The 25,952-nt window shown below is 37.6% G+C and overlaps 1 protein-coding gene across 1 annotated transcript; it reads right to left on the bottom strand.

Annotated features, from left to right (window-relative positions):
• Window positions 1-1,484: 1,484 nt before the first annotated feature.
• Window positions 1,485-22,277, bottom strand: CBP (sarcoplasmic calcium-binding protein). Its single transcript, XM_074092553.1, has 6 exons — window positions 22,044-22,277; window positions 10,075-10,266; window positions 6,695-6,856; window positions 4,939-5,079; window positions 3,852-3,971; window positions 1,485-2,871 (listed from the first exon to the last, which is right to left on the bottom strand). Exons 1-6 carry the CDS (start codon window positions 22,143-22,145, stop codon window positions 2,761-2,763), a joined length of 828 nt encoding a protein of 275 aa, XP_073948654.1. The 5' UTR covers window positions 22,146-22,277; the 3' UTR covers window positions 1,485-2,760.
• Window positions 22,278-25,952: the final 3,675 nt, after the last annotated feature.

Raw genomic sequence — 25,952 nt, 5'->3', positions numbered from 1 at the left:
TGTACATTTTCTTGACATTGTAATACTTTAGACATTTACATAAGTACCTATTAGTGACATTAAAAAAACATTCATTTTATTCCGAGACTAAGGACATGATCTGAAAGTCGTTGATTGCATCTTGATTATTTCAATGTGGCATGTCTGTGATTCCGTCTCGGTTTATTTCTTGCAACAAGCGTTTGAAAAAAAATGATTTACCTAAGCTTTCTGTCGACTGTACTTGCATTGTCAAAATACCACAAACGGGGCCTACCACCCTAACACACACGAGTAATATTTACCTCGACGTTTCGACCACATTACAGCGGCCGTGGTCACGAGTAGGCTCTACATAAAAAGGTAAATTGACTCGTGTGATAAGCCCCGTCCAGCACAATTGCGTTAGTCGAAGTCCACATTTCCCTTTTGATATAATTTTCAGTAGATTTTCGGCGCCGCCACTCCGACCCATCTTAGCTTAGTGAAAGCACACCATTAACTATATATTGGGGACATTTATTTCAATATTAATAATTTTTTTCGTGTCTTTAATTATATAGATTCTTAGTGTTAATTGTTTTATTGTATCGTATGTTTGAATTAATAAAAGGCGAAATACTTGTATCTTTTTCTTTGATGGAATGCGCATAGATCTGTATCTTGACAAGTTTGTATGTGCCACTCAGTAGAACTCTGCGCAGTCAGTATTTGCCGCACTTCTCAAAAATACTACAAACAGGACTTATCACGCTAAACAAACGAGTAATATTTACCTCGACGCTTCGACCACATAGAAGTAAGGTAGTTCGAAGAACTCGCGCTGCTAGGCAGACTTGACACCCCACACTTCAGTCTACTCGTGACCACGGCCACTGTAATGTGTTCGAAACGTCGAGGTAAATATTACTCGTGTGTTTAGCGTGTTATGTCCTGTTTGTGGTACTTTGACTATGAATGAAAATCCTGAAAGTTTAAAACCTTAATACTTCTCAAAAAAAACTTGATAAAGGCAGCAGGGCAGGGACCCTTACCTGCGACAGGGTTCTACTGAGTGGCACATACAAACTTGTCAAGGTGAAGACTGTTTTTTTTTTTATCTTTATTTATTATGGAACTTTGATCAAACGATAATGAACATGTCAGTTCCCAAAGGCCTTAACTATAAAAACACCACAACAGCTATAAGATTTAAATGAGTAACAACTCGTGCCAAGAGGGACTGACATGTCCTCCAAACCATACCACCGTATCCCCTGCCACAGGGTGGCAAACCTGCGCAGTGTAGACTGTTGTAATAGATCGGCATTGCAAGATAAAGAGCGATATAATGCGCGTGTGTCACGGCGAATTTTACCGAATGCCCTGGAAATTTGATAAAATAGTGGAATTTCAATTAAACTGCGCCAGTTTCTCTAATGGTTAACGCAGGCAAAACCGTAGGGGAAAAGTAGTAATGTCAGATTCTAAATAGAATAGGTATCTTGAAAATAAAATTACGAGTATAATTTATATGAAACTTTATTTGAGATTCGTTTTTCATATTTTTTTTTCGTTCAAATATTGAACTGTTTTACTTAACTTAGTTAATTCATAAGAAATTAATAGGAATGTCGCACGACATGTTCATAAAAAGCAAAATAATCCTTTTGAGGAGGAATCTTTGATTACTGACAGAATTAACAATAATAAGAATAGAAATATCGTATGTTTAATGTTTAATGTTTAATATGTGTGTATGTGTGTGTTGTGTTATGTTTGTATGTGTGCCGTAAATGCTCACACGCGCTATGATCGGTACACACTTTGAAATCTTGGTAATTTATCGTCATCATCATGTCAGCGAAAGACGTCCACTGCTGGACATAGGCCTCCCCCAAGGCTCTCCACTCAGACCGGTCTTGTGCTTTCCGCATCCACCGCGATCCCGCGATCTTAACCAGGAACCTTGCTAATTGTTAGCTGGTTATTTCTCATATTTGTGCACACAGTCACTGCCATAGATGTCACTACTGTAGATGTTGCAATATTAGAAAAACGTTAATCTTAGGATGAGTTCTCGTATTATACATTTTTTTGTGAATAATTTAAGCTAATTAGCCATGTACGTGCCATTTCTATTCTTATTATTGTTAATCTCATGGCTATACATATCTTTAGCGTCTTTGAAGACCATAAAAATGTCAAAAAATGAATTTAGAAAAAAATCTCAGTTTTTTTTTTTCGTAAATCACTACAGACTATGAATTCTATCATGTCAAGATTCTTTTAAACCTTGCCAACTTCATTCAGCAAATTACAAAGCGACTTTATCTTCCAACACATGAAGCTCAATTTACAGTGACACAATAGTGACGCTTAGAACCTTTCAACTCTGTCCTTAAAAGCTCAGTGAACGTATAAATGATACTAATGAATCTTAAGCAATTGCACTTGAGTCGCTTTTACATTGTATACAGGAGCCCGTTGTATCGCCTAACGTTGTTTGTCCTAATGTAATATTTGTCCTAATACCTAAAACTGAAAATATTTCAGATCACCTCATGCGTTAGTTCTTAGAATGGGTAAGGTTAGGTTTATTTTATAAATTTCCTGAGTCGATGGTTTCAGTACAATTAACAATTAGGACAATCGACAATAGAACAAACATTATCTACATTCGAACAAACAATCACTAGGCGATACGATATAGACCCTGCATTGACATTACTAACAGGTTAACTTAATTTATTTAACTGCTAATTTGACTCTTAGTCCGCTACAAATTAGATCGCAAATGGCTCAAACTTCGATTAGTGGCCCCCAGAACATTTTAGATACCCTGGTCTCGTCATCCGTGAAGAAGAAGTCCTTCCCTAGTTTCACAAACTCTTTCAAGGAGAGTTTGCCGTCCTGTTGACAAAAAAAAAATGGTTACAAGTAGCATTGTTCATCACATTTTCAGTTCATTAAAATCGATTCAGCCATTATTGAAATATTGAACATCGAGTTATTACGTCTAGGGTTAATCATCATCATCTCAGCCGTAGGACGTCCACAGTTCGACATAGGCCTCCCCCATAGACCTTCAGTTGCTTCGGTTGGCAGCGGCCTGCATCCACCGTGAACCCGCGGCTTCAACCAGGTCATCCGTCCATCTCGTTGGTGGACGTCCTACGCTGCGCTTGCCGATCCGCAGTCTCCATTCGAGAACTTTTCAGCCCCAACGGTCATCATCTGTTCTCCGTGCTATATGGCCTGCCCATTGCCACTTCAACGAGCTAATTCGCTTGGCTATGTCAGTGATCCTCGTTCTACGTATCTCCACATTTCTTAATCTATTCCGTAGAGAAACCCCGAGCATAGCTCTCCATAGGTCGCTGAGCAACTCTGACCCTATTTATAAGGTCTATAGTGAAGTTAAACGCAGGGCAGGGGTTAATAAAAGGAACAATTGATCTAATCCCCCCTGCAGATCATCATGATGGGGAATGTGCCCGGGAAGCGAAAACCAAGTAGACGTAAGATGTCTTGAATATCAGTGGATAGGGATTAAGACAGTCGAACAACTGCTTAGATTGGCTGATAAGAAAAGATGCAAGGAGCTGACTGCCAACCTTCAGTAATGGTGTGGCTCTAGAAGAACAAGATAGTGAAGGGCAGGGGTTAATAAAAGGGCCTGGCGGGGCAGAAGTAAGCCACAAACGTTCCTGTGGCCCGCCGCCATGCGGCGAGGCGGAATTTAGAGGGAGTTTTTAGTGGGTAGGCCGGGGCCTTCTGCTCCGAGGGTCCCACGTATTCGTCCCGGTCCCCCGGCTGGGTGGAATGCGTAACTGCATTTTCTCCCCGAAAAAGGGGGAGGGGGTTAATAAAAGGGTCATAATCGATCTTACCCCGTTGACGTCGATGACGGCGAACGCGACGGCTGCCTTCTCGTTATCCAGACCGAGGCACTCGTAGAACAACTTAAATTCCTTCACCGAGATGAAGCCTGAATTGTCCTTATCCACGGCCTGTCCAACAATAGTGAATAATATAGTTTAATAAAAAAAATAAAAAAACACACCCTTTGGAGGTCGGTGCTTAGCCTAGGTTTATAAATATAAGAAACTAGCATGTTACCAGCTGTCTGTGGCACCGTAGCTCTTAAACGGGTGAACCGATTTGAATGCGGTTATTTTTTATTATTTTAAAGCAGGGTTTCTAGCGATAGTTTTTAGACATGTTTTATCAAAATCGGTTCAGCCGTTTCTGAGACATTGAACTTTTAAGTGACAGTGTCGGGGTTTTCCAACTTTTTGTTGGTTAGGTTATTAATTAGTTTTGAAGTCTGTTTTTAAATTATACAACCAATCTTATACAAATACATCGTGATATTAATGACTGTAAGCCGTGTAAGCCATGGTGGCCTAGTGGTTTGACCTATCGCCTCTCAAACAGAGGGTCGTGGGTTCATGTGCGGAATTACATTTGAAATTTACCACGAGCTTTGCGGTGAAGGAAAACATCGTAAGGAAACCTGCACAAACCTGCGAAGCAATTCAATGGTGCGTGTGAAGTTCCCAATCCGCACTGGGCCCGCGTGGGAACTATGGCCCAAGCCCTCTTGCTCTGAGAGGAGGCCTGTGCCCAGCAGTGGGACGTATATAGGCCGGGATGATGATGATGATTAATGACTGTTGTGGCGTAATGTACCTAAAAGAGCCTTGGATCAGTAGTGGACGGATAATGGAAATTGATTGATTATGTCATGCGGCTATTGTATGACGCGCTGACTTATACCGTGCGACAGAAAAAGTAATGAAAACGATCGGGTGACACTTTTTACAGACCCAGATAATACCGACATGGAAAAACAGGGTCGTTATTTCATGTCGGTATTATCTAAGCCGGTAAAGTAAAGAGTGTCACCCAAACGATCCTCGTGATTCTGACTGCGGTAGACAATAAGACTTTGTAGTATGTACTATTTGAGCTAACCTTAAACAGGTACGGCAACCAGCGATGAGCCTTCTTCTTGAGCGCTTTGTCGTTGAGCACGTGGTGCATGTCTTCCATATACTGCTCGATAGTGACGAAGTTGTAGGGGTCAATGGCACCCCATTGCTCTTCCCATGTGTGCTGGAAGGACCAAACAAATGTTAGCATATTTTAATCACCTGAATACCTGATGGTTAGTGTGCAGCACCAGCTGTAACTAACTAACCTATTCGCTGGGTCTCAATCTGTTGGTGCTAATGATCACACACACATTTAGTTTTTTTTTGTTTGTGTCGCCGTTAGGGCCAAAGACACTAAGTCCTTACTTTTATAAATAAGTAAATAAATAAAACCATTTACATATTTCAGATTACAATAATTCATATCATGTTACAAAATTATAAAGTGTTAGTACTATTAAGATTAATCAATTTCATTCCTTGTTTTTAGATTTTATAGGAGGTGTATATAGGCACAGAATAAGTAAAGTGCAGAAGCCTCACTGCCGTACAAAAGTGACGTTTAGGCATAAGAATCGTGCCTCTCTGTCCATCGCATAACTCGTATTCACTCGCACGCGACACGTGTAGTGGAATAGCACACTCTAGGGGGCCCCATACATCTACTTGTAGCGGAAAATAAAATCGCGGAGTGAGCCGCGCCTGATATAGGGTATGGCGGGTGGCGGCGTGCTTTCGGGAAAAATCCATTATATGGACGACTAATCTCGCCGGCTTAAAAACCCGGTTGCAAGTCCCCGACACTCCCTGGAATTTAACAAGGGGAGGAGAGCGTTGGAGGGATAACTTATCTACCCATAGTGCTTCAGCCATTTGCTAGGAAGCTAGGAGAGGTGCATGCATTCTCCCGATCGGCTTTGCGGGGTGCTTGGGTAAGTCTTTTTTTGTTGATCCCATTGGTTTTTGCCTTGACTGCCAGTTACAGCTTTAGGCTGTGTTTCCACCAGAGTTGTGCGAGGAACGTGTTTTTCATGAGCCAATAGAATTGCTTCAATTTCTTATATCCTCGCTCCGCTCAGCTGTTTCCACTAAAGTTGTGCTGTACGTTAGCATCAAAAGTAGCTTACTTTTTTACTCTGTCATAACAAATCCTTCAATCTTGTATGGCGCTAAGTACGTGGCTGTAAAACGACAAAGTACAAATGTAACCAGCTACTTTTGATGCTGACTGTACGAGGACAGGTCAATGCAGCATTTATATTAGTTCACAAAATACGCATTACTCGCAACACAACCTCGCACATTTCTAGTTTATACCTGCTGAAAATAGAAATAGAAATAGAAATAATATTTATTCACTTGAACAGCGGTTACAGAGATGTTCGGTTGGTACACATAAAAATGAGTAGAATGTTCAGCATCTCGCCGGCATCACCAGCATGTGAGCTGGCAACGTTGCATTTTCGTTAGTTTTTCTCGATTATTCTTTAAAACCTTTAATAAACATTTGTTCGTTTTTAAACAATATAAAAGTTTGTTACGAATAATTATTGGAGTAGACACATTTAACTTATATACTTATTAGAACAGTTGTATCAGACCACATTTTTAATTTTCATTCAATTTTTTTTTTTCTATGGCGACAGCGGGGTAGACCCAGACGGAGATGGCGGGTTTACCTGGATGTATTTCTCGACGACTGGCCTCAGGCAGCTTTGGATCGGGAGGAATGGAGGACATGAAGGGAGACCTTCGCCCAGCTGCAGGACATAAATCGAGGTTAGATAATTAGGTACCTTAATGATCTCCGTGAACTCCTTCGCGTGCTGGTCATCCAAATGGCCGAGGTTGGTGAACCGGTCCGCGAAGAGCTTGAAATCGTTGAACGAGATCAGGCCATCCTTGTCTACGTCCAGGATGTTGTGGACAGTGCGCATTTTGCGGCGCCAGAACTCCGACTGAAATAGATGCCAGAGGGTTATTGATAAAATTCATCATCATCATCATAAAGGTCATATCATCATCGTCATCATCAGTAGCAGGATGTCCACTGTTGGACAAGGGCCTCCCCAATAGACCTCCAGTTGCTTCGGTTAGAAGCGGCCTGCATTTACCGTGAACCCGCGGCTTTAACCAGGTCATCCGTCCATCTCGTTGGTGGACGCCCTACGGCGCTTGCCGATATGCGGTCTTCATTCCACGATGATCTTTATCGTTAAAATTACCTTGACGTTTTTACATAACTATAGGCATTATTATAGGCCTATGTATGCCCAAAGGTGATGATTATACATATATGTTCATGCAGAATTACGACTTCCTAGCATTAACGGACGGATAGACAGAAGGACATGGCGAAACTATAAGAGTTCCTTGTGGGAATAGCAAACTCACTAAAACGACTGTTATTGAGTCAGGCAAATTTAAATTTAACACGAACTTTAAAAGCAATTCAATGTTCTGCCGCCAGACAGAATGTAGCACTAGCACAAACTTAAACGGTTTTTTGAATGTCCTAAATGTCTTTTGTATGACTGTAGGATGCCAATTAATATCATATTATTTCAATTAAATTTTTGGAAATAACTACCGAATACTATCGATCGTCGTATCGTTCCATCGTGACTAATGATGTAAATTTATAAGAGCGTTTTCACATTATCCGATCCGATATCGGAAAGGAAGAAAATGTATGAAATATGTACCTGTCTTTCACATTGTCCGGCCCGATATCGGATATCGGAGCCGACACCGATATTTTCACGGCACCATCGGACGCCCGTGGGCTGTCGGTCGATAAAGTTTGTATGTGTGCTATGCGTGTATCTAAATTGTTTCTGTGTGCGTAGAACCCGATGCGTGGCGACCATTTTGAGCCGGCCGTATCGGAACGATTTTGTCAGAAATATGTGAAAGCAGCACATGGTGTCGGCTATCGGATGTCGTCTATCGTCGTCCGATACCGATATTGAATCGGATAATGTGAAAACGCTCTAATAATAATTGTTATATCCGTCATGGCCACAAACTGTAAAGATAACTGACGTTATCATGGCGGTTTGTTTGCGGTTTGTGCTAGTGTCGCCCCCTGCACAGAGTTTTGCGTAATACCTAAATTCCCTAGTGAGTGGTGCGTTTTCAGATTATCCGATTCGATATCGGTATCGGACGCCGATACGATATCGGGGCAAGTAAGATGTATGAAATATGATCCGATATCGGATCGGATAGTCTGAAAACGCTCTGATGTCCCCAATCATCACTGGGCTCGCAATAGGACGCAGGGTTGCCAACCGTACGAGGTTCCTCGTACAAATATACGAGATTTGTGGTCCTCCGTACGAGGTACGAGGACACTATCAACCTCGTACAATTATGTACGAGATTTTGATAATATGGCCATACGAACATTTTGCACCACCATTATTTGCAAAGTTTCGTAATAAATAATATACTTAGACAAATTTAGTTTTTTTGTGATTTTACTTGAGTTTTGAGTCTTGCGAAAAGATTTTTTTGAGATACAAAGTGATGTTTTATTTAGTAGGAAACTTGCAATAGTTTATTTCATTGAGTAAAAAGTGCTTAATCATATTGCCTTAATAATTATTTTTAAACACGTTTTAGATGCAATATCTGGGCGACCGAGCTCCGCTCGGGCTAAAACTCGGTACCAAGCATTTTCCCAGAGATAAGACCAAGCTAGATCGATTTTTCATCCCCGAAAACCCCTACATACCAAATTTCATCGAAATCGTTGTAGCCGTTACCGAGATCCCGAAATATATAAATATTTATTCATATATTTATTTGTCCCTACAAATATAACTAGCCTGCCATATATGGTATGTATACGAACGTTGCATAATTGGCTACTGCAAAAAAGATTCTACACCATCAAAGAATTTCTGTCTTGCAAAGGGTAATCTTTATTATAATGAATATAGTATTTAATTTGCTTGTAATTGAATTATATAATTGTTTTTTTTTTATAATTTGCATGCTACTGTGTAGTTAAATAGTTGTGTCATTATTATTCCTATCCACTATCTTATTGTACACTATTTTCTGCAAATAAATGACTTATGACTTATATAATATATACAAGAATTGCTCGTTTAAAGGTATTAGATAGATAAGAATGAATGTACGAGGTTTGAAAGCCAAAATACGAGATTTTAGCTGCATACCGATGTACACCGATGCATACCGATGTATGTACGAGGGATTTTTTTACGGTTGGCAACCCTAATAGGACGTATATAGGCTGGGATGATGCCTGAGTGACGCAAACCAGTTAATATCCATCAAAAAACAATTGATATTTATTCATTTTATGTTGGCACTGATTTGAGGTCGTCGACTTCATAACCAACTTGCACCAACACACGCATAACATATATTATATGATTTATATGTTATAGCTAATCTGAACGTGAACTAGGTCAGTTTTTGCATAACGTGTCAGACGATTGGTGGTAACAAAATATTAAATGTATAATTTTATATTATTTCGCTGAAATAAAGAAATGTTACGCCGTGGAAAATTATGTTATAAATTATAATAGAGTAGGTAAGAAATTTTTGAAAGAAGGTTTTTGACTGCTTTTTACTAAAAGGCGATTTTAGAGTTTTCATGAATATGAAGACAAACATACAGGATTTAGGTAAGAGCGTGCGGGTCTGCAGCTTCATCATAAGTGTAAAATTTATTCGCTCTTTATGGCACTTAAGGTGTTGTCAAATACTAAGATCAATCTGTTGAAATATATCTTTCTTTATTGTTCGACGAAACGAGTAATGAATGTGATTTATAACCCCCGACCCAAAAAGAGGTGTGTTATAAGTTTGGCCGCTATGTGTGTCTGTCTGTGGCACCGTAGCTCTTAAATAGTTGAACCGATTTGAAAGCAGGTTTTATAGCGATGGTTCTTAAACATGTTTTATCAAAACCGGTTCGACCGTTTTTGAGATATTGAACTTTTACGACTCGAGAGCAAATATTCGTATTTTTCATACAAGTATCTTGCCCCGACCGGTGATCGAACCCGAGACCTCAAGCTTCGTAGTCAGATTATCTATTTACCGGGCTATCCCGTCGGTTAGTAGTACGAGTATAAAGTGTTTCTTTATTCCTCTCTTTCTTTATTTCTTAAGATTGCACAAAAACACTCACCCGATCAAACCCCTTGCACTCGGTGTCGGAATCGCTCCCGCTGTCACTGTCACTCTCGCGTTTCCTCCGGTTCTCTTCCGGCCTGCCGTGCTGCTTGCTGTACCGTCGGATAGCGTTCTCGACTAGCTCATCCCGCGACTTCTCTTGGAGGTAGCACACGCTCCCGTTGCATATCGGCTTCGTGTGGATTAACTGGAAACCAGATATATATTTTTTTAATAAAGTTCTCTAAATTTGGGTTATTCTCAAATCCAACACAGTTTTTCTTCACGTTGGAATGTTCGTCTACTCTAGTCAATAAAGAAGTATACCAATACAATGAATTTGTATAAAAATGAAAGCAATGCAAGTCAATATCAACAAATGAGTAATACGATTATTTATTTTTAACCCCCACGCAAAAGAAGAAGAAGAAGATTTTTATTGAACACAAAAAACATTTATCAAGTATAACTATGTTCGTAACCAGTTGCATTGGTTATAAACCGTGTCGCAACTGTTTACGCCCTCCTCAGGACATTTATAGAGCTATGCTCTAATACAAAACACATACATGCATTTATAAACTTCTTAGGTTAGTTATATTACTTAAAATATATTATGTTAGTATTGTAAATATTTTTTAAAAGAAGTGTTTTTAGTGGACACGTGCTTCACGCCCACTTACAAACGTGAAAGTGACACTTAGGTAGAGTCATTCACGACGACGCGTGCCGTAGTTGTTATTAAAATGGCATTAATGTCTTATTTTGACAGCATCAAAAAAGAGGGGTGTTATAAGTTTGACCGCTATGTGTGTCTGTCTGTGGCACCGTAGCTCTTAAACGGGTGGACCGATTTGAATGCGGTTTTTTATTTGAAAGCAGGTTTTTTAGCAATGGTTCTTAGACATGTTTTATCAAAATTATTTAACCTTTTTTGAGATATTGAACTTTGAAGTGACAATGACGGGGGTTTTCCAACTTTTTGTTACTTATATAGTTAAGCACCAGGCAGTAACTTTGATATTTATTTGTATTTACACACAGTTAGCGTATTTACTATTCTGCGGGTAATAACTAAAGTGTAACGACCGCGTTACGCGGCACACATGCACCGAGCTGCGCTGGCGCACTCGGTATAGTTACTTAGCTGCATTGCAATTGTCTCTTTTCAACTTGCAGTGCAACCTGAGACAGCGGATGGCGGATTGTAATGCCAAAATGTGTCCTTCGATCGATGGTAATGAGCTGAATCAGAGTTATGTAATTAGGTTCGTGAAAATAAAAATACCTATGGAAGACGATTGCAACACCAAGAAAGCATTTTGATCCAGCTGCTTTGGGAAAGAAAGTTAATAAGTATATACTATTCAAAACAAAATATCATCCCGTAAAACCGAAATTGAAAATACAAACTGAAATATAGATGCACAGAAAAAACATGATGTGATGGTCTTATTTTTCTGTTTTTTCTGTGCATCTATATTTCAGTTTGTATTTTCAATTTCGGTTTTACGGGATGACGGTAAAAGTAAAAATTTGGAATTGAAATAAAAAATACAAAAAGATTTCAAAAAACCAATCTTAATTTGATTGCTTAGAAACGATATCTCTTGTCCGGGTGAGCGGTTAGTTCCAAAGGAATGCCGAAAAAGTTTGAGGGCTTACGGCATAGATGTCGCTAGCGTCGCTGCTTAAGTGACTAAGTAAGAAACACAAGCTGAGATATAAGGTGCATAGGGAAATTCGTGTCGGTACCGTTGACCATCAGTGGTGTAGCGGTATAGCACGCGGTACGGATTACCGAGGACCTGGGTTCGATTCCCAGTGATGGTCTTATTTTTCTGTTTTTTCTGTGCATCTATATTTCAGTTTGTATTTTAAATATAATTCTTTATAACAATATTTGTCTAAAAATTGTTTTATTAATACAACGTTACACAGTATAAATACTTATCATACTTACAACTAATTGTGCCATCAGCCAAATATGTGGTCTACCACCCTGTTGTTTCTTTAAAAAAAATATGGCTCTGTCCATCGGAGGACAATTTTGCCAGTGTCTAGTAGTTTTTGCCGTTGTACGGTAAAAAGATTCTAGAAAACGAAATATGAGAGGTAATGGTGGATGAACGATGACAGCGCGTATCCGTGAAGTCGTCTACCACCCTAAAGTTGATAATTGTTTGCAAGTATAACAATAATGCCAATAGACGTGTCAGTCAACTTGAAAGTTCGACTTTAGCGACATATTCATTTGAAAGGAACATGTTTAAAAATTGACAGACCACTTATTTGGCTGATGGTACTAAAATAAAATCGCTAACGTATTTCTGATTCCATTTTACCAGTGAAATCCGAGTGGGCCTTATTTATTTTTATATACTTAGGGAACAATCCTATTCGTAAACTATAACCTGGCAGAACTATTAACCCTCGTCTGTGACTTGTTTAAGATATAAAACGTGGCAGAAAGCATATAGGTTCATTCTTAAATAGTGTTTCAACAAAAACTTACAGTTTACGTCTACAGCACGCGAAAACTCATATACCTATATGAAGCTATGTTGAGGTATAGGTACAGATAATATTATATAATGTATAGCTAGATGAGCAAAATGACGGACAGACATGCTATGCTTGTGTTGCGGTTGCATTCGATGCAATCTATAAATAGCACCGACGGCTACCAAGTTGAAGTTAGCGGGACTTATAATAGGTAGGACGATTTTTTTGCGATCATCCGGAAGAGAGTTGCGTCGCTAATACAAAGGCTTAATCATGCGAGCAACGGCATTCCGAAGGTATTAAACGCAAAAATAGATGGACCAATACTGAGACACTGGAACAAACTACATTCTGTGGTTGTTCCAGTGACACGGGCATGGTAGGCGTAGAAATTAAGGATTAAGTAAAGAAATTAATTCATTAATTATTGTGTTCTCAACTCAATTCAATTCGATTTAATTCAATTCTTTTATTGCTTGTAATCAATGTAAGTACAGATTTAACTAACACTTAGCTAATAAGTTCTTACTAAAACAATTATGTATGAGTCACTAAGTTACTCGAATTAAATGAATTATTATTATTTAAAAGGAGAAACTTAGTTATTATTAGGAGTCATCCAAGTAAGCAGAATTTTAGTAGTTTCTGACTCCCCCCTCCCCCTTGTCAGCAACAGCAAGTAAAGTTCTATCCATAATTCAACCGTTTTCTAAAAATTTAACAATTTTTATAGCTTTCAACGTAATAAATTTATGCAGAATCATGATTTTAAAACGTAATTAAAGTTACGTTCATTCGTAGCATAAAAACATGTAGGTATGTATATATAGAATAGTAATCTGTTTATGCCAAATAACTCGTTAGTAGACGCGCCCTTGACCCGCGCATGCGCAGGCATAGATAAACGACATGGTCATTATATGTATAGTAACCTTCGATCATCAAATTTTAACGGAAAAGGGTGTTTGGTTGGACAGCATAGCTGAGAACCAAGTTTTTCGGATCCCTCCTCCCGAGCTAAAATAATAATACCTAATATCTTGGCACAAATTGGGTTTACAATAGTCCTAGAACCTTGAACTAGCTATAAAGCTATATCTTCATCATTTTTGTTTAATTGACAAAAGTAAATATCATTATCATCATCATCCCAGCCTATTTACGTCCCACTGCTGGGCACAGACCTCCTCTCATAATGAGAGGGCTTAGGCCGTACTTCTCACGCGGGTCCAGTAAAAAAACGTGAAAGTAAATATAGGTGTTCAATATTTTCTTATAATCTAACCGATGGAGAATGTTCTAGAATACTAACCCATTAATTTCATCTTCGCAGATGAAGTCGCGGGCAACAGCTAGTATGAAAATATCTGCATTCATTTTAGCCTTTCAATGTTAACTTATCTCCTGCATTGCGTTGTCATCCTTTACCATTATGTCTTTATGCGGGCGAGTGACCATAACCCAATTTTTGGGTTTTAAGTAATTTGCAAAACAGTTCAGGGTTGAATTCAAATATCTCATGAATGAGAAGGTCGAGAGTACATTGATTTTGAATTTGAATTTGAATTGATTTGAATTGGTATAAAGCTAACATCTTGGATTTTAGATTTAATACCTACTGATCAAGGTATAAATCTTTCCTTAATTTTTAAGACGATGAATGTCGAATATATTACGTTTATAATAAAATATCTTTGGACACTAAAAGGAATAGGTATGCTTGGAAGACAATTTTTTCTCAAACTATTTAATGTGACACAAAACTGGAAAATAATCAAATGGCGTAAAAATCATCAATCTGTTAAAAAATCAAAAAGATATCCATTCAATTTAAATTGAATTCATTTACCTGTTGCATAATATGTTGTTACATAGAATATTCTGAAATAGAATAAACTTTTTCTCAAAATATATTGTAAAATTTAATTTTAGTCCAAAATTTTTCTTATGCTTTCCCGCCTTTTTTCATTAAAAATAAACTGCAGGTGTATTTTTCCACCGAAAACACCACAAGCTATTTCAGACCCAATAGAAATAGTTATTTGTGCAACAAGAGAGCAAAGTTGTTTTTTGTTGCGAGTGTTGATTTTGAATCCCGAGTAAGCGAAGGATTCTATAATTGAATCACGAGCGTTAGCGAGTGATTCTAGGTTAGAATCCTGAGATCAGCAAGGGATTGAAATACACGAGATGCAAATAAACTTTGGTCTCGTGTGACACATACAATTTTTCACCTCAGCAGCGAGAACATAAATTTAAATATAACATAAGAATAAAACCCCATATACCTACCTGTTTACAAAACAAACACATTTTTTAAAAATAGAATCCGATGATTATCAAATATAATAATTACATTTAAAACCATAAAAAGAGTCCAGGAGCTACAATACAAATCGCATACTCATAACATGCAATCTTAACTTCTTGTACTAATGTCACACTTATTTTTTAATACTGCAAAAAGCCTCATCTCGGGGTAATTGAAAAGGTTGAACAATTAAACCTTTAAATATGATTTTTATTTAGATTTCTATTACATAAACATAAATAGATTTGTTAAAAAATCGTTCAATTTAACAAATAATAATTATACTGTAGAGGCAGTATACGGAAATCTTTCATAAAAAAAAAAACAAGAGAAGCGGCTTTCGTGCAACGAGGTTGCATACTTTATTAAAAGATCGGGAAAATTTACATTTTGGAAATATTTCGATATATTTTTAATACCAAAAATTTAATTTAAGTTTGTAATCGACAAATTTGATCCTATCTCTTGCTTTTTCGAGTTGAAGTGAAATGACAGATCAAAGTAAAGTTCAAATATTTGGAATTCAGTGAGTAGACCCAACACTGTACTCAGCATTTAAAAAAAATATTAAAAAGTTACTTTGTCTCACGGAGTGAGCAAAATGCGATTTTGCTCACTGATTTCTCATAGCAAAACCTGCCTGTTTGAGGTGCTGAGGTGAAAAAGTCATTGGCTGTATACGACTTGTGCCAACATTTCCATGGCCTTTTAAACTATAAAAAAAAAATGTGACTGATTGCAGGCGCGCTAATTCATTATTGTCGAGCTAGCGCGCCTGCAATCTTTTTAACTTTTTAATTTTTCGCTGACCATAAACTATGCACTTCACCTTCTGATATGTAAAGAATAATGTCAACTTTTACGGACATTTTTGAGAAAAGTAAGTTTTACATATTATGTGTACAGTAACTAATGCATACGTAAGTAAACAAAGTACAATGCTTGTGTATTGACTCATTAAAATTGTATTGTCTAGCTGAGCATGTCTAGATTACGTAGGTACCTATGGTACCTATGCACTATGTATTAGGTTAGGTGAGGTCAGGTTTAGGCGTTAGCTTACAACAGTTATAACTATATCTATATGTTTGTATTAAAGGCAACTACAGTTTCTGTGTCAAGGACTTTAATTCATTGGCCACCAAGGATCCATTTCACAGTAAACGTCATAGTGACGTCGCATTAATAAACAAGGAAAGTCGTAATGACTTTTCCTTTGAAAAGGTTCCATGGTGGCTCATTAAAGTCCTCCAGTGTACTTATATAGCGACAGGCGACAAAGGGTGTTTGTACCCGACTGCCTAAAGGAGGTTTATGTTTTTCGGGCGCCTATTGGTCCACTCTGTATATAGCCTAAATGGCTTGGCGGTTTTCAACCTATCATTTTCACAGGAACATCAAAAAAAAATAAGAAAAAAAACAGACTGTCTTAAAGAAAACTTTACTTAAATAAAAACAAAAATGAAAAAAAATACTCTTGTAGTTTAAAAGTTAAGTGTGTGTAGTTTACTGTAAAGTAACTTAAAACATCAGCAGTCAGGATCCATTCAAAACCGTACCTTTTTAGGGTTCCGCACCTCGAAAGGAAAAAACGGAACCCTTATAGGATCACTGTTGTCCGTCCGTCCGTCCGTCTGTCAAGACCCTTTTTCTCAGGAACGCGTGGAGATATCAAGCTGAAATTTATATCAAATACTCAGGTCTACTGTCCCTTGGAGCTGTAAAAAATCAAACTTCTAAGCCAACGCAATCAAAAAATACAGCCGTTTATACTGCTAATTTCCGACACTCGCAAGGGAATCAAAACCTACAGGGTACCTCCCGTGAACTCAGAATCTTAAAATTTGGTATGAAGCAACGTCTTATAGCACAGATAAAGGAAAAATTGCTAAAAGCGCACATTTTTAGTTACGTCATATAATAGAAATACTTTTAATATATTTTTTAATGGGATCCGAGGATGGGCATAGGAGCAGAGGCAGACCCAAGAGGAGATGGCGGGACGACCTGAGCGCTTTTCAGCTCGATTGGCAGGTGCATGCCCAGGACAGGGAAGAGTGGCGGAGAAAAGGGGAGGCCTTTGCCCAGCAGTGGGACATAATACAGGCTACATAAAAAAAAAAAAATATATATTTTTTAATAGTTTGTACGGAACCCTGCCTCGGTGCGCGAGTTGGAATCGCACTTGGCCGGTTTTATTTTTATCAGCTTGTAATGTGTCCCACTGCAGGGCCTCGCCTTTCTTGTTGTTGTTGTTGTTGTTGTTTGTGTTCTTTCTTGTTCGGTTAGGTATAACCGGCTCAAAAATTCCCGACTTTTATAGTTTAAGGTTACCTACTTAAATGAGTTTTAGACTAGACTTATTTTCCATTTTTGCTATTAAAGCTATTATTTAAACTTTTCTGTTGCTATTATTTAAGTTATCAGGACTAACTGCTGTAGGCAATTACACCGACAAGACTGCAACCCTCGATGATGATGATGATGATGATGATGTACCCATTTAATGGATGCAAATTTGAGATCAATGATTCATTTTAACTTGGTAAACATACAATAACAGCTCTAAAATGCTAACCAACCGGACTCAATAACAATAAGTCATCGGAACAAATCTATGAATTCAAATAAATGGTGGACCTCTGGCAACAACATTAAAATTTGCGAAAGATCGAAGCAATATTTCAGATGAATCCGGATTTCTCATTAAGGAAATTTGTTTTTTAATATGTCTTTCTGTGTAAGAGATGTCAGCTCAATCTTTAAATTGTAGATTTATAGCTCTTTTCTGGCCTTTAAAATCTTTCGTAGGGTTCGTACAAGTACATAAGTACTTTTTGACACGGCTACGATAAAGCCGAAATTATTGATATGTATGATTTCAGAGCATTCTATATATTTTAAGTAAAATAAATATATGCGTATATAAGGTAGTCACAACACGGGACCGTTTTAACTTACATCTAGCAGTTCAATTGTTCCAAATTTGATTGAAAAGTGCTTCCGCAAAAATAAAAAACCGAATTCATTATTGAATATGAGTTTTCTCTAAAACTATGCAACTACCATTCTTTTTTTTCGTTTTGTTAAATTCAATTAAAAGTAACTTCTAATAGAAAATAGTCTCTATCTTTAACACTAATTTACTGTAAAAAAACAGGCAAGTAAACAGGAAGGCAAAAAAGTCGTAATTGTATTTTTTTAAACTCTCCTTGACGTTTTATCGCACTATAATATTTTTGCTAGAGATCCGAAGGCAATTTAAAATTAGGAATACGAATAAGTTGTTGGCTCTACATATTGTTTCGTTGCCTGCCGAATCCAAGGCCATTTTTTGTGTCATTAATGCCTGCTTTGATAACAACACCATAGAATAAGTACCAGAGAGTATAGCAGCAAGGCAGCCCACAACAACAGTGCGAACGGAATACTAACTACATTAATATTGGCCTCACAGAGTACATATTGGCCTCAATCGTGTCAATGTGAGTTCAAAAAACAAATTATCGAAATAACAGACAGGCAGATGTATGGTATACTACATGATATGTATTGATTATTCATCCGTACTTATACTTATAATATTATAAATGCGAAAGTGTGTGTGTTTGTATGATGGTGTGTATGCTTGTCCGTCTTTCACGTCGAAACGGATCGACGTGATTTTTGGCGTAGAGATAGTTTATGGGCCTGAGAGTGACATATGCTATTTTGTCCTGGAAAAATGCACAGTTCCCGAGGGAACAGCGCGCGATAACCGACTTCCACGCGGGCGAAGCCGCGGGCAAAAGCTAGTTGAAAATAAATGTCCTGTAGGTATTTAGTATACGTGGCAATATGCCTGGAAGACTATATATAAAGAGCATTCTGTTCTAAGGACTACCTACTCTGAATTGGATAATTTCCCTACTATACGTACGCGTGTATGCACAAACTGAGACCCATCGTGGCTGACCTAAATACCTAAAATACCTAAAGGTGCTGATAAACTTGAACATCCGAATTTTATGCTGAGGCGGGACCGTTTCGGTCACAAACAAATCTGTCTGTCTGTAATCAAATCTTGCAAGTTAAATTTGACCAAATTCCAGTAAGATTGACTTGAAATTTGGAACACTTATGTAAATCGCGTGACAATACAATAATCTAGTAGTAACATCCTGGTAGTCCAGCCAGGATCGTCTCCGCAGGACGGAACTCTTCAACGGTTATTAGCATCGACTTGAAATTTGGCATGCAAATGTAGTTTGGGTGACAATGCAAGTATAGTCAACAAAAAGTACAGTCCGCAATAAAGCTTGTATCAAAAATGAAATTTTTGTGGTTAGGGTTAATTTTACTGTATCTATTATTTATATTTGTGTGTCCCGAAAAAACTTTTTCGTTTTCATTCACTTGTAAACTTGAGCAGCACGGAGACATAGCCGTTGGGGCTGAAAACTTCTCTAATGGAGACCGCGGATCGACAAGCGCAGCGTAGGACGTCCACCAACGAGATGGACGGATGACCTGGTTAAAGCCGCGGGTTCACGGTGGATGCAGGCCGCTGCCAACCGAAGCGACTTGAGGTCTATGGGGGAGGCCTATGTCCAACAGTGGACGTCCTGCGGCTGATATGATGATGATGATGATGAAGTCTATGAGTATTAAATTGTTATAAAGGTCACAACAGTTCGGAACACCACAGACAACTTTACGTAAACATTCTTAATTAACATACAATTGGATGATTTGCCTTTTGGGACAGACTGAAACATCTCCAAACGCATTCAAGCTAATATGGATCTTGTGCTTTCAGTGTTGAAGGCATTTTTTTTGTAATGTACTAGCGGATACGATATCAGGGTGATAAAAGGTCAAGTTATCGGGAACGGCTGTTTTAATGTTTACTTGACTAATAATTCAAAGTTTGTAAATTATAGTTTTTTTTTACTTTTTTTTTAATGTAAGGCTTAGATCATTACACCTGCTTGATCTTCCAGTAAAATCATAATCCCACTAACATTATAAATGCGACAGATTGTAAGTATTGTATTGTATTGGACAAGTCTTTGTATAAAAATAACAGATAACAAGAGAAAGAGATGTATAAAATTGTAAATACATATTACACTACAATCCTGGCCTGACTTGTTAAGGTTTATTGTTTTAACTGTTTCGAAAATGGTTAAACTGATCGAATGTTGCCATATATGCTTCCGGATTGAAAGTTTTTTTCGCGAACTTCTTTCCGCTGGCGTTCGTGTCGTCATAGTGTGTTGTATGTTTTAGTTTTTAAATGGGGCCAGCTGAAAAACAACGTTGCGGCTTGCCGTAACATTATGCTGAGTGGGGCCCACTTTATACTATTCTATGTTATTTTTATTTTTTCCATCTAATGTAATTGTATTTTAATATGTATAAATAAATGTTTCTCTCTCTCTCTCTCTCTCTCTCTCTCTCACACACATAAAGGTTAACCTTAAGTAAATCTGTGTTTATTTGTTACCTTTTCCCGTCTAAATCGCTGAACCAATTTAGATGAAATTCGGTATTAAGAACATAGGATAGTTTAATCCCGGAAAATTGCAGTCTCCGGAGCGGAGGATAGCGACAAACGATAACGAACGATAAGCAGGAATTGGTCGTAGTTAAATCAGTAATTTTTAATTTAACCTTAAACATCAGATCTTCTACTCTTAATTATATGTTGCAAAAGCAAAAAGCGTCCTAGATTATTATATTATTTATTCGTTAAAATTTAACCATTCAGGACACCATAAACAAACTCGGCTTAGAAAAAAAATCTGAAACTGGGATATTATGGACTTTTATATTTTATGAGTCAGCTTTTGTCATTATTTAATTAGTTATACTTGGTTTGGATAGGTATTTAACTAAATGTAAACAAACTTTAGCTGCCAGATTTGGTACATTCAAGGATTTTACACATTTTACTTTATCATTGTAAGTAATACAAACTAGATTAGTATTGTATTTCAATACAGAAATGTAAATGTTTAGATAGTTTATTTAATTAATTCGTTATTTTTCATCCATTCATTCATCATTTCAATATTTAAGGCACCAACTGACGTTGTTTTGTTTACATTTTAGTTAAATACCTATCCAAACCAAGTATAGAGTGCTGTCCACTGAAGTTGTTTGCACCTGCAGGCAGGTGTAGCGAGTTATAAACTTAATCACAACATAAACACGACGAAAAAAATCGACATATTGAGTAAAATTTAAGATGACGTACCAAATTATTTCGAAGCATTCAAATCATTCTACGGCTAAGGGTCGTTATTCGATCGAGCATTTCGACCGCCTTCATTTCCTTGGTCAGATTTTTTACGAATTGACTGAAGATTTTTCGTTTATAACATCCTGTACTTTACCTACTAGTACTACCAGATAGATAAAAACTATCAGGATCTTCTGCTATTTTTAAAAATAAGTCCTCAGAATTTATTCTGGTAAAACAATCGAAAAATTATCCAAAACATCACAGACTATATTCACTTACGAGTCAATCTGACAAACCATATATATAATTCTTTCTGATGCAGGAACTCATAAAAAAATTAAAAAGCGCTTGTTTTGTCGACTATGTAAAGTGAGGTTTACTCGTTTACTGACATTAGTTTAGTGGTCAATAATAATCACATTATCAATCGAAAATATGTTACATTATTTATAGACAAACCTACGATTATATAGATTGCTGGACCCACACAGCAACTAGATAACATTATTTTATTATTTTAATTGCTAATTGCTAATGTGATATGATATGCGGCAGTTTTAAAACGTTTTGATAAATATCCGGTTCGAAGGACCATTTTTTCACACGTTTTGTTTCTTAATTACTCCGTTGTTTTTCATGTTTATCAAAGAAATTACTTTTCTCAATCAATGAAAGAGACTCATTTAGAAAGTTTATCTGACATTGTGCGAAGTTGAGGCTATTCTTTATCTGGTGAAATTGAACGCAAGACAAGAAATTTATAGCTAACTTTTACGGTGTCTTTCTGTAAATCTTTCATATAAGAACCTGTTTATCCAACAGCCATGAACTTTAAATTTAAACGGCTCAAACAGCCAAATCATTTTAAATTACTGCAAACTTTGTCGTCGGCCAACCATACACTTCCCATGTACATGGTCATTGACTCGAAAAAACGTACCTTCAATTGATTTTGGGCACTAGCACACGAAATAACCGCCGCGCTCCTTTCCAAATTTGAAACCGCGGACCTTAGTCCGAATCTCACTAGCGAGATCGCCATTTTTAAAAAAAACACGCCACGTATCTATGCACACATATAGTTTTAAAGTAAAAGTTGTTTGACAGTTTGATTTTTTAAACGCACGCACTCGCGTACAGCGGAACGGGCACTGGTTTGAAATTCGAACGTTCGTTTGGTTTTATTCGTCGGGATACTAAGTGGGGGGCGAAGGTTTGTTTTCAACCGGTATCTTTAAACTTAATGCGGTCTATCAATAAGCAGTTAATCAAAGTTGCATTTTATTACGTAGCTTTAAACACTTGTTCACTTTAACAGAACGCAAAGTTAACTTTGTAAGGGCTACATGTGGTTATGTTTTTGTTTGTCGCGCCGTAGGTACAAGTGTACAACAATGTGCTTGTAATTAATTCGATTTTCAACTTTAAATCCTTGAATTTAAGTCATTGTATCTAGTATTTCTGGATTATATTATTGTTCGTAAATATTATTTATCAATTTCATTGGTTAAATCCTTAAATCTTAGCTACGCTAGCGTACACACGTAGGCCTTTTCGTTTCCAGTTATATTTAACTATCAGTTATGCAATTTAGGTTAACTACACCCTTAGAAGTAGGAGTTGGATTCATTATAAATTGTTTATTTTTAATGGCTAATGTTTCCTTATTTAAATAGCGTATGATAATTATAATCTAGGCGTGTTGAGGTGCACGTAGACAGTAACAACTTGTAATTAAGTTGAAAACTCTCGGTAAGTATTATCATTTAATATCTCAAAAACGTCTGAATCAGTTTTAATGAGACAACGCTCAGAACCACCGTAAGGAAACTAGCTTTTGCGTCCCACAGGCAGACAGACTTACATTGACGTAAAACTTGAAACACCCCTCTTTTAACCCCCGACATAAAAAGGTGTGAACCACTGTCAAGTAAGCAAGTCCCAAACTTATACATATATTTTATTCAGTGACTAGATTACATAAGTTGCGCGAACATATATTGCAGTGTAGTATCATCACCTCGCGGCAGATTATTTTTCTTATTAGTTACTTAACACAAAGTGACTTGCTCGAGTACCAGGGTAACAGAAGCCGCGAAGAGTTCGTACTTACGCAGCCTTGACGCATAGTAAACAGTTTTTGCCCAACAACCTACGTAACCCGTGTCAATGAACTGAAAAGGCCTTTCGCGTCTATGCGAGCCTAGTACAACGGCGAGCTATTATTACATAAATAGTTATTATAATTATAGTTATCTATTATGTTATCAATGTACTCTTATCTTAAGCGTCTCCATCCAGCAAATTAAAGGAGTTTGTTTAATAACATGTTGTCTTCATGGTGTGTTGAACGATCACTCGTTCAACGCATGAATCATGGTAACCACGAGATCAGGTAAATTTAAAAATACTTAATTACTTATTAATTTTTCACAGATATTTCAATATTCTTACTTACAAGCGTTTAATCTAGAGGCTTTCAGATCCCCACAGAAGTCACGCTGTTATGTTATGATAGAATCTTTTATATATTATACGGTCCGTCGATCATTACCATCATTATCCTGCCGGTAAACAGCAGTGATTACGCGCAAACCAAACCAAATAAAAAGTATAAACAAATTTACATAATAGACTGTGTCCTAAAATTTTTTTAGCATATTTCAAAAAGTATTGAACATGTATTTTTATTTTTTTTCGGTTGTTAATTTAACAAAAAAAGGTGAAAAACTAGCCATGCGTCATTTTTTGTACCAGACACTAGCAAAATTGTTCTCCGATGGATAGAGCCATATTTAAAAAAAAAACAACAATAACAAGTAAATAACTGACGGACTTAATAGAATATCATTTTTATACCATGAAAGTAATTAATGTAGAAATTAAAGTAGGTATTTAGTTAATTACTGGATTAGTTTCATTATATGTATATAGATAAGGTTAAATTTATTTGACGGATAAATGTGATGCTGTCTCTGTTTGTTTTGTTCGAATAGTCGGAGGGAGACGGCATCACATTTATCCGTCCGTCAAATAAAATTAATCAATGGGTGGTGAAACAACCCCTAAGTGTTAAAATTATCTTTACTTTTTATTTAGGTAGACTGTGTGTTTGAGAGGCCATAGGTACAAAAGTAAGACTATCCACCAGGCTGCCTCGAGGTAGCCTCGAAAGGAGGGTTGTGGATTTGAGTTCAGGCTCGTATCTCTGATTTTTTGAATTTTTACCATGAAGGAAAAAGACGCGAAAAAACGTACGACACAGCTACGAAGTTCCTAAGTTCTGTATGAAGATTCGAAGCCGCCATGTACCTGCGTGGAAACAGCACAAGCTCTCTTGTTCTGAGAGGAGGCCCAGCAATGGAACATATAAACCAGAGTCCATGAAAAGTTTTCATGACCAAAGGGATCGTCGTGTCACTTCAATAAACGAACCATTAACTTTTCATCCCGCACTAAACGCACATGCACGCACTCACGTCCGCAGCTGTATCTCGGCCACTCCATCTACTGGCATCACGCTACGATAATTAACCGTCGTAAGATCAATCCTCACTACAACTTTGTCTCAGTAAGACATCAACGTACGTTACTAAGTAGTAATTGGGGTGTTTAATATGAAAAGGTTGCACGACAGGTCCAGTTTTCGGTGGTTAAAATTTGGAGTAGTGCTTTGTTGCACGTATTCATTTTTTGACTAAAAAGATATCATTAGCTTAATGATTATTGTCATAAAGGTGACAAGTGGCAAGTATCTGTATTTATTGCATTAGCAATTTTATTGAGCGTAATACGTGACGTGACCGAGACATATTGCAATTACTTGCAGAAGAAGCCGTGGTGGCCTAGTGGTTTGGCCTATCGCCTCTCAAGCAGAGGATCGTGGGTTCAAACCCCGGCTTGCACCTCTGAGTTTTTCGAAATTCATGTGCGGAATTACATTTGAAATTTAGCACGAGCTTTGCGGTGAAGGAAAACATCGTGAGGAAACCTGCACAAACCTGCGAAGCAATTCAATGGTGCGTGTGAAGTTCCCAATCCGCACTGTTCCGAGAGGACGCCTGTGCCCAGCAGTGGGACGTACCTATACAGGCTGGGATGATGATGATGATGATGAATTATTTGCAGTATGTTCTCCCTGCACCTGTGAGATGTAGTTTTTTACAAGCTTAACAATAGCCATTAAACTGCAATGTGTTTGTTTTCCATAAGTTAATTTGTCATAATTTCATTTCACCTTCACCTTTGCCATAAAATACCTATAGGCAGAACAATGCTTTTCATAATTATTTTTGTGAAATGCAGTAATTTTGGATGGGTTAGTGGGTTAAATAGTATCATTTCGTATAAAAAGCAACTGGTCTAAGTAGCAAGTGGTCTGAAATTCTTTGACTCAAAGTCGACGGAATTCCGCTTTGCAGAGCTCCTATTTCGTATAAACGTTGAAGTGACAAAGTCGGGGGTTTTCCAACTTTTTGGTTAGGTTATTGATTCCAAGTGCCGGCTAAGCACCAACAGATGTTCAATGCACTCCGACTTCTGGCCGGAGGGTGTGGTCTCTTTTTTTTTTATTCAACTGGATGGCAAGCGAGCAAGTGCATGGGTTTGCTGATGATAAGAGATCACCACCGACCATAAACATCTGCAACACCAGGGAAGGGGAGGTGGGAAGGGGGTGGTCTTGTATAGCTTTAGGGAAACAGGCAAGGGTGTCGCCAGGGGATGGCCCAGGGGGGGGGCAAGATGATATGGAGAATGAGAAAAGTATCGTTGTCGGTAAAGTCGCGAGCAGATGAAGCTTTTCACTAAAGTACGAACCTTACATCTACGACGATTGTAATAACTTTGG

The sequence above is a fragment of the Choristoneura fumiferana genome, chromosome 9, assembly GCF_025370935.1.
Source record: "Choristoneura fumiferana chromosome 9, NRCan_CFum_1, whole genome shotgun sequence".
In the NCBI taxonomy this organism is placed as follows: domain Eukaryota; kingdom Metazoa; phylum Arthropoda; class Insecta; order Lepidoptera; family Tortricidae; genus Choristoneura; species Choristoneura fumiferana.
Note: the sequence above shows the minus strand (reverse complement) of the source record. Positions and strands in the feature narration are given on the sequence as shown.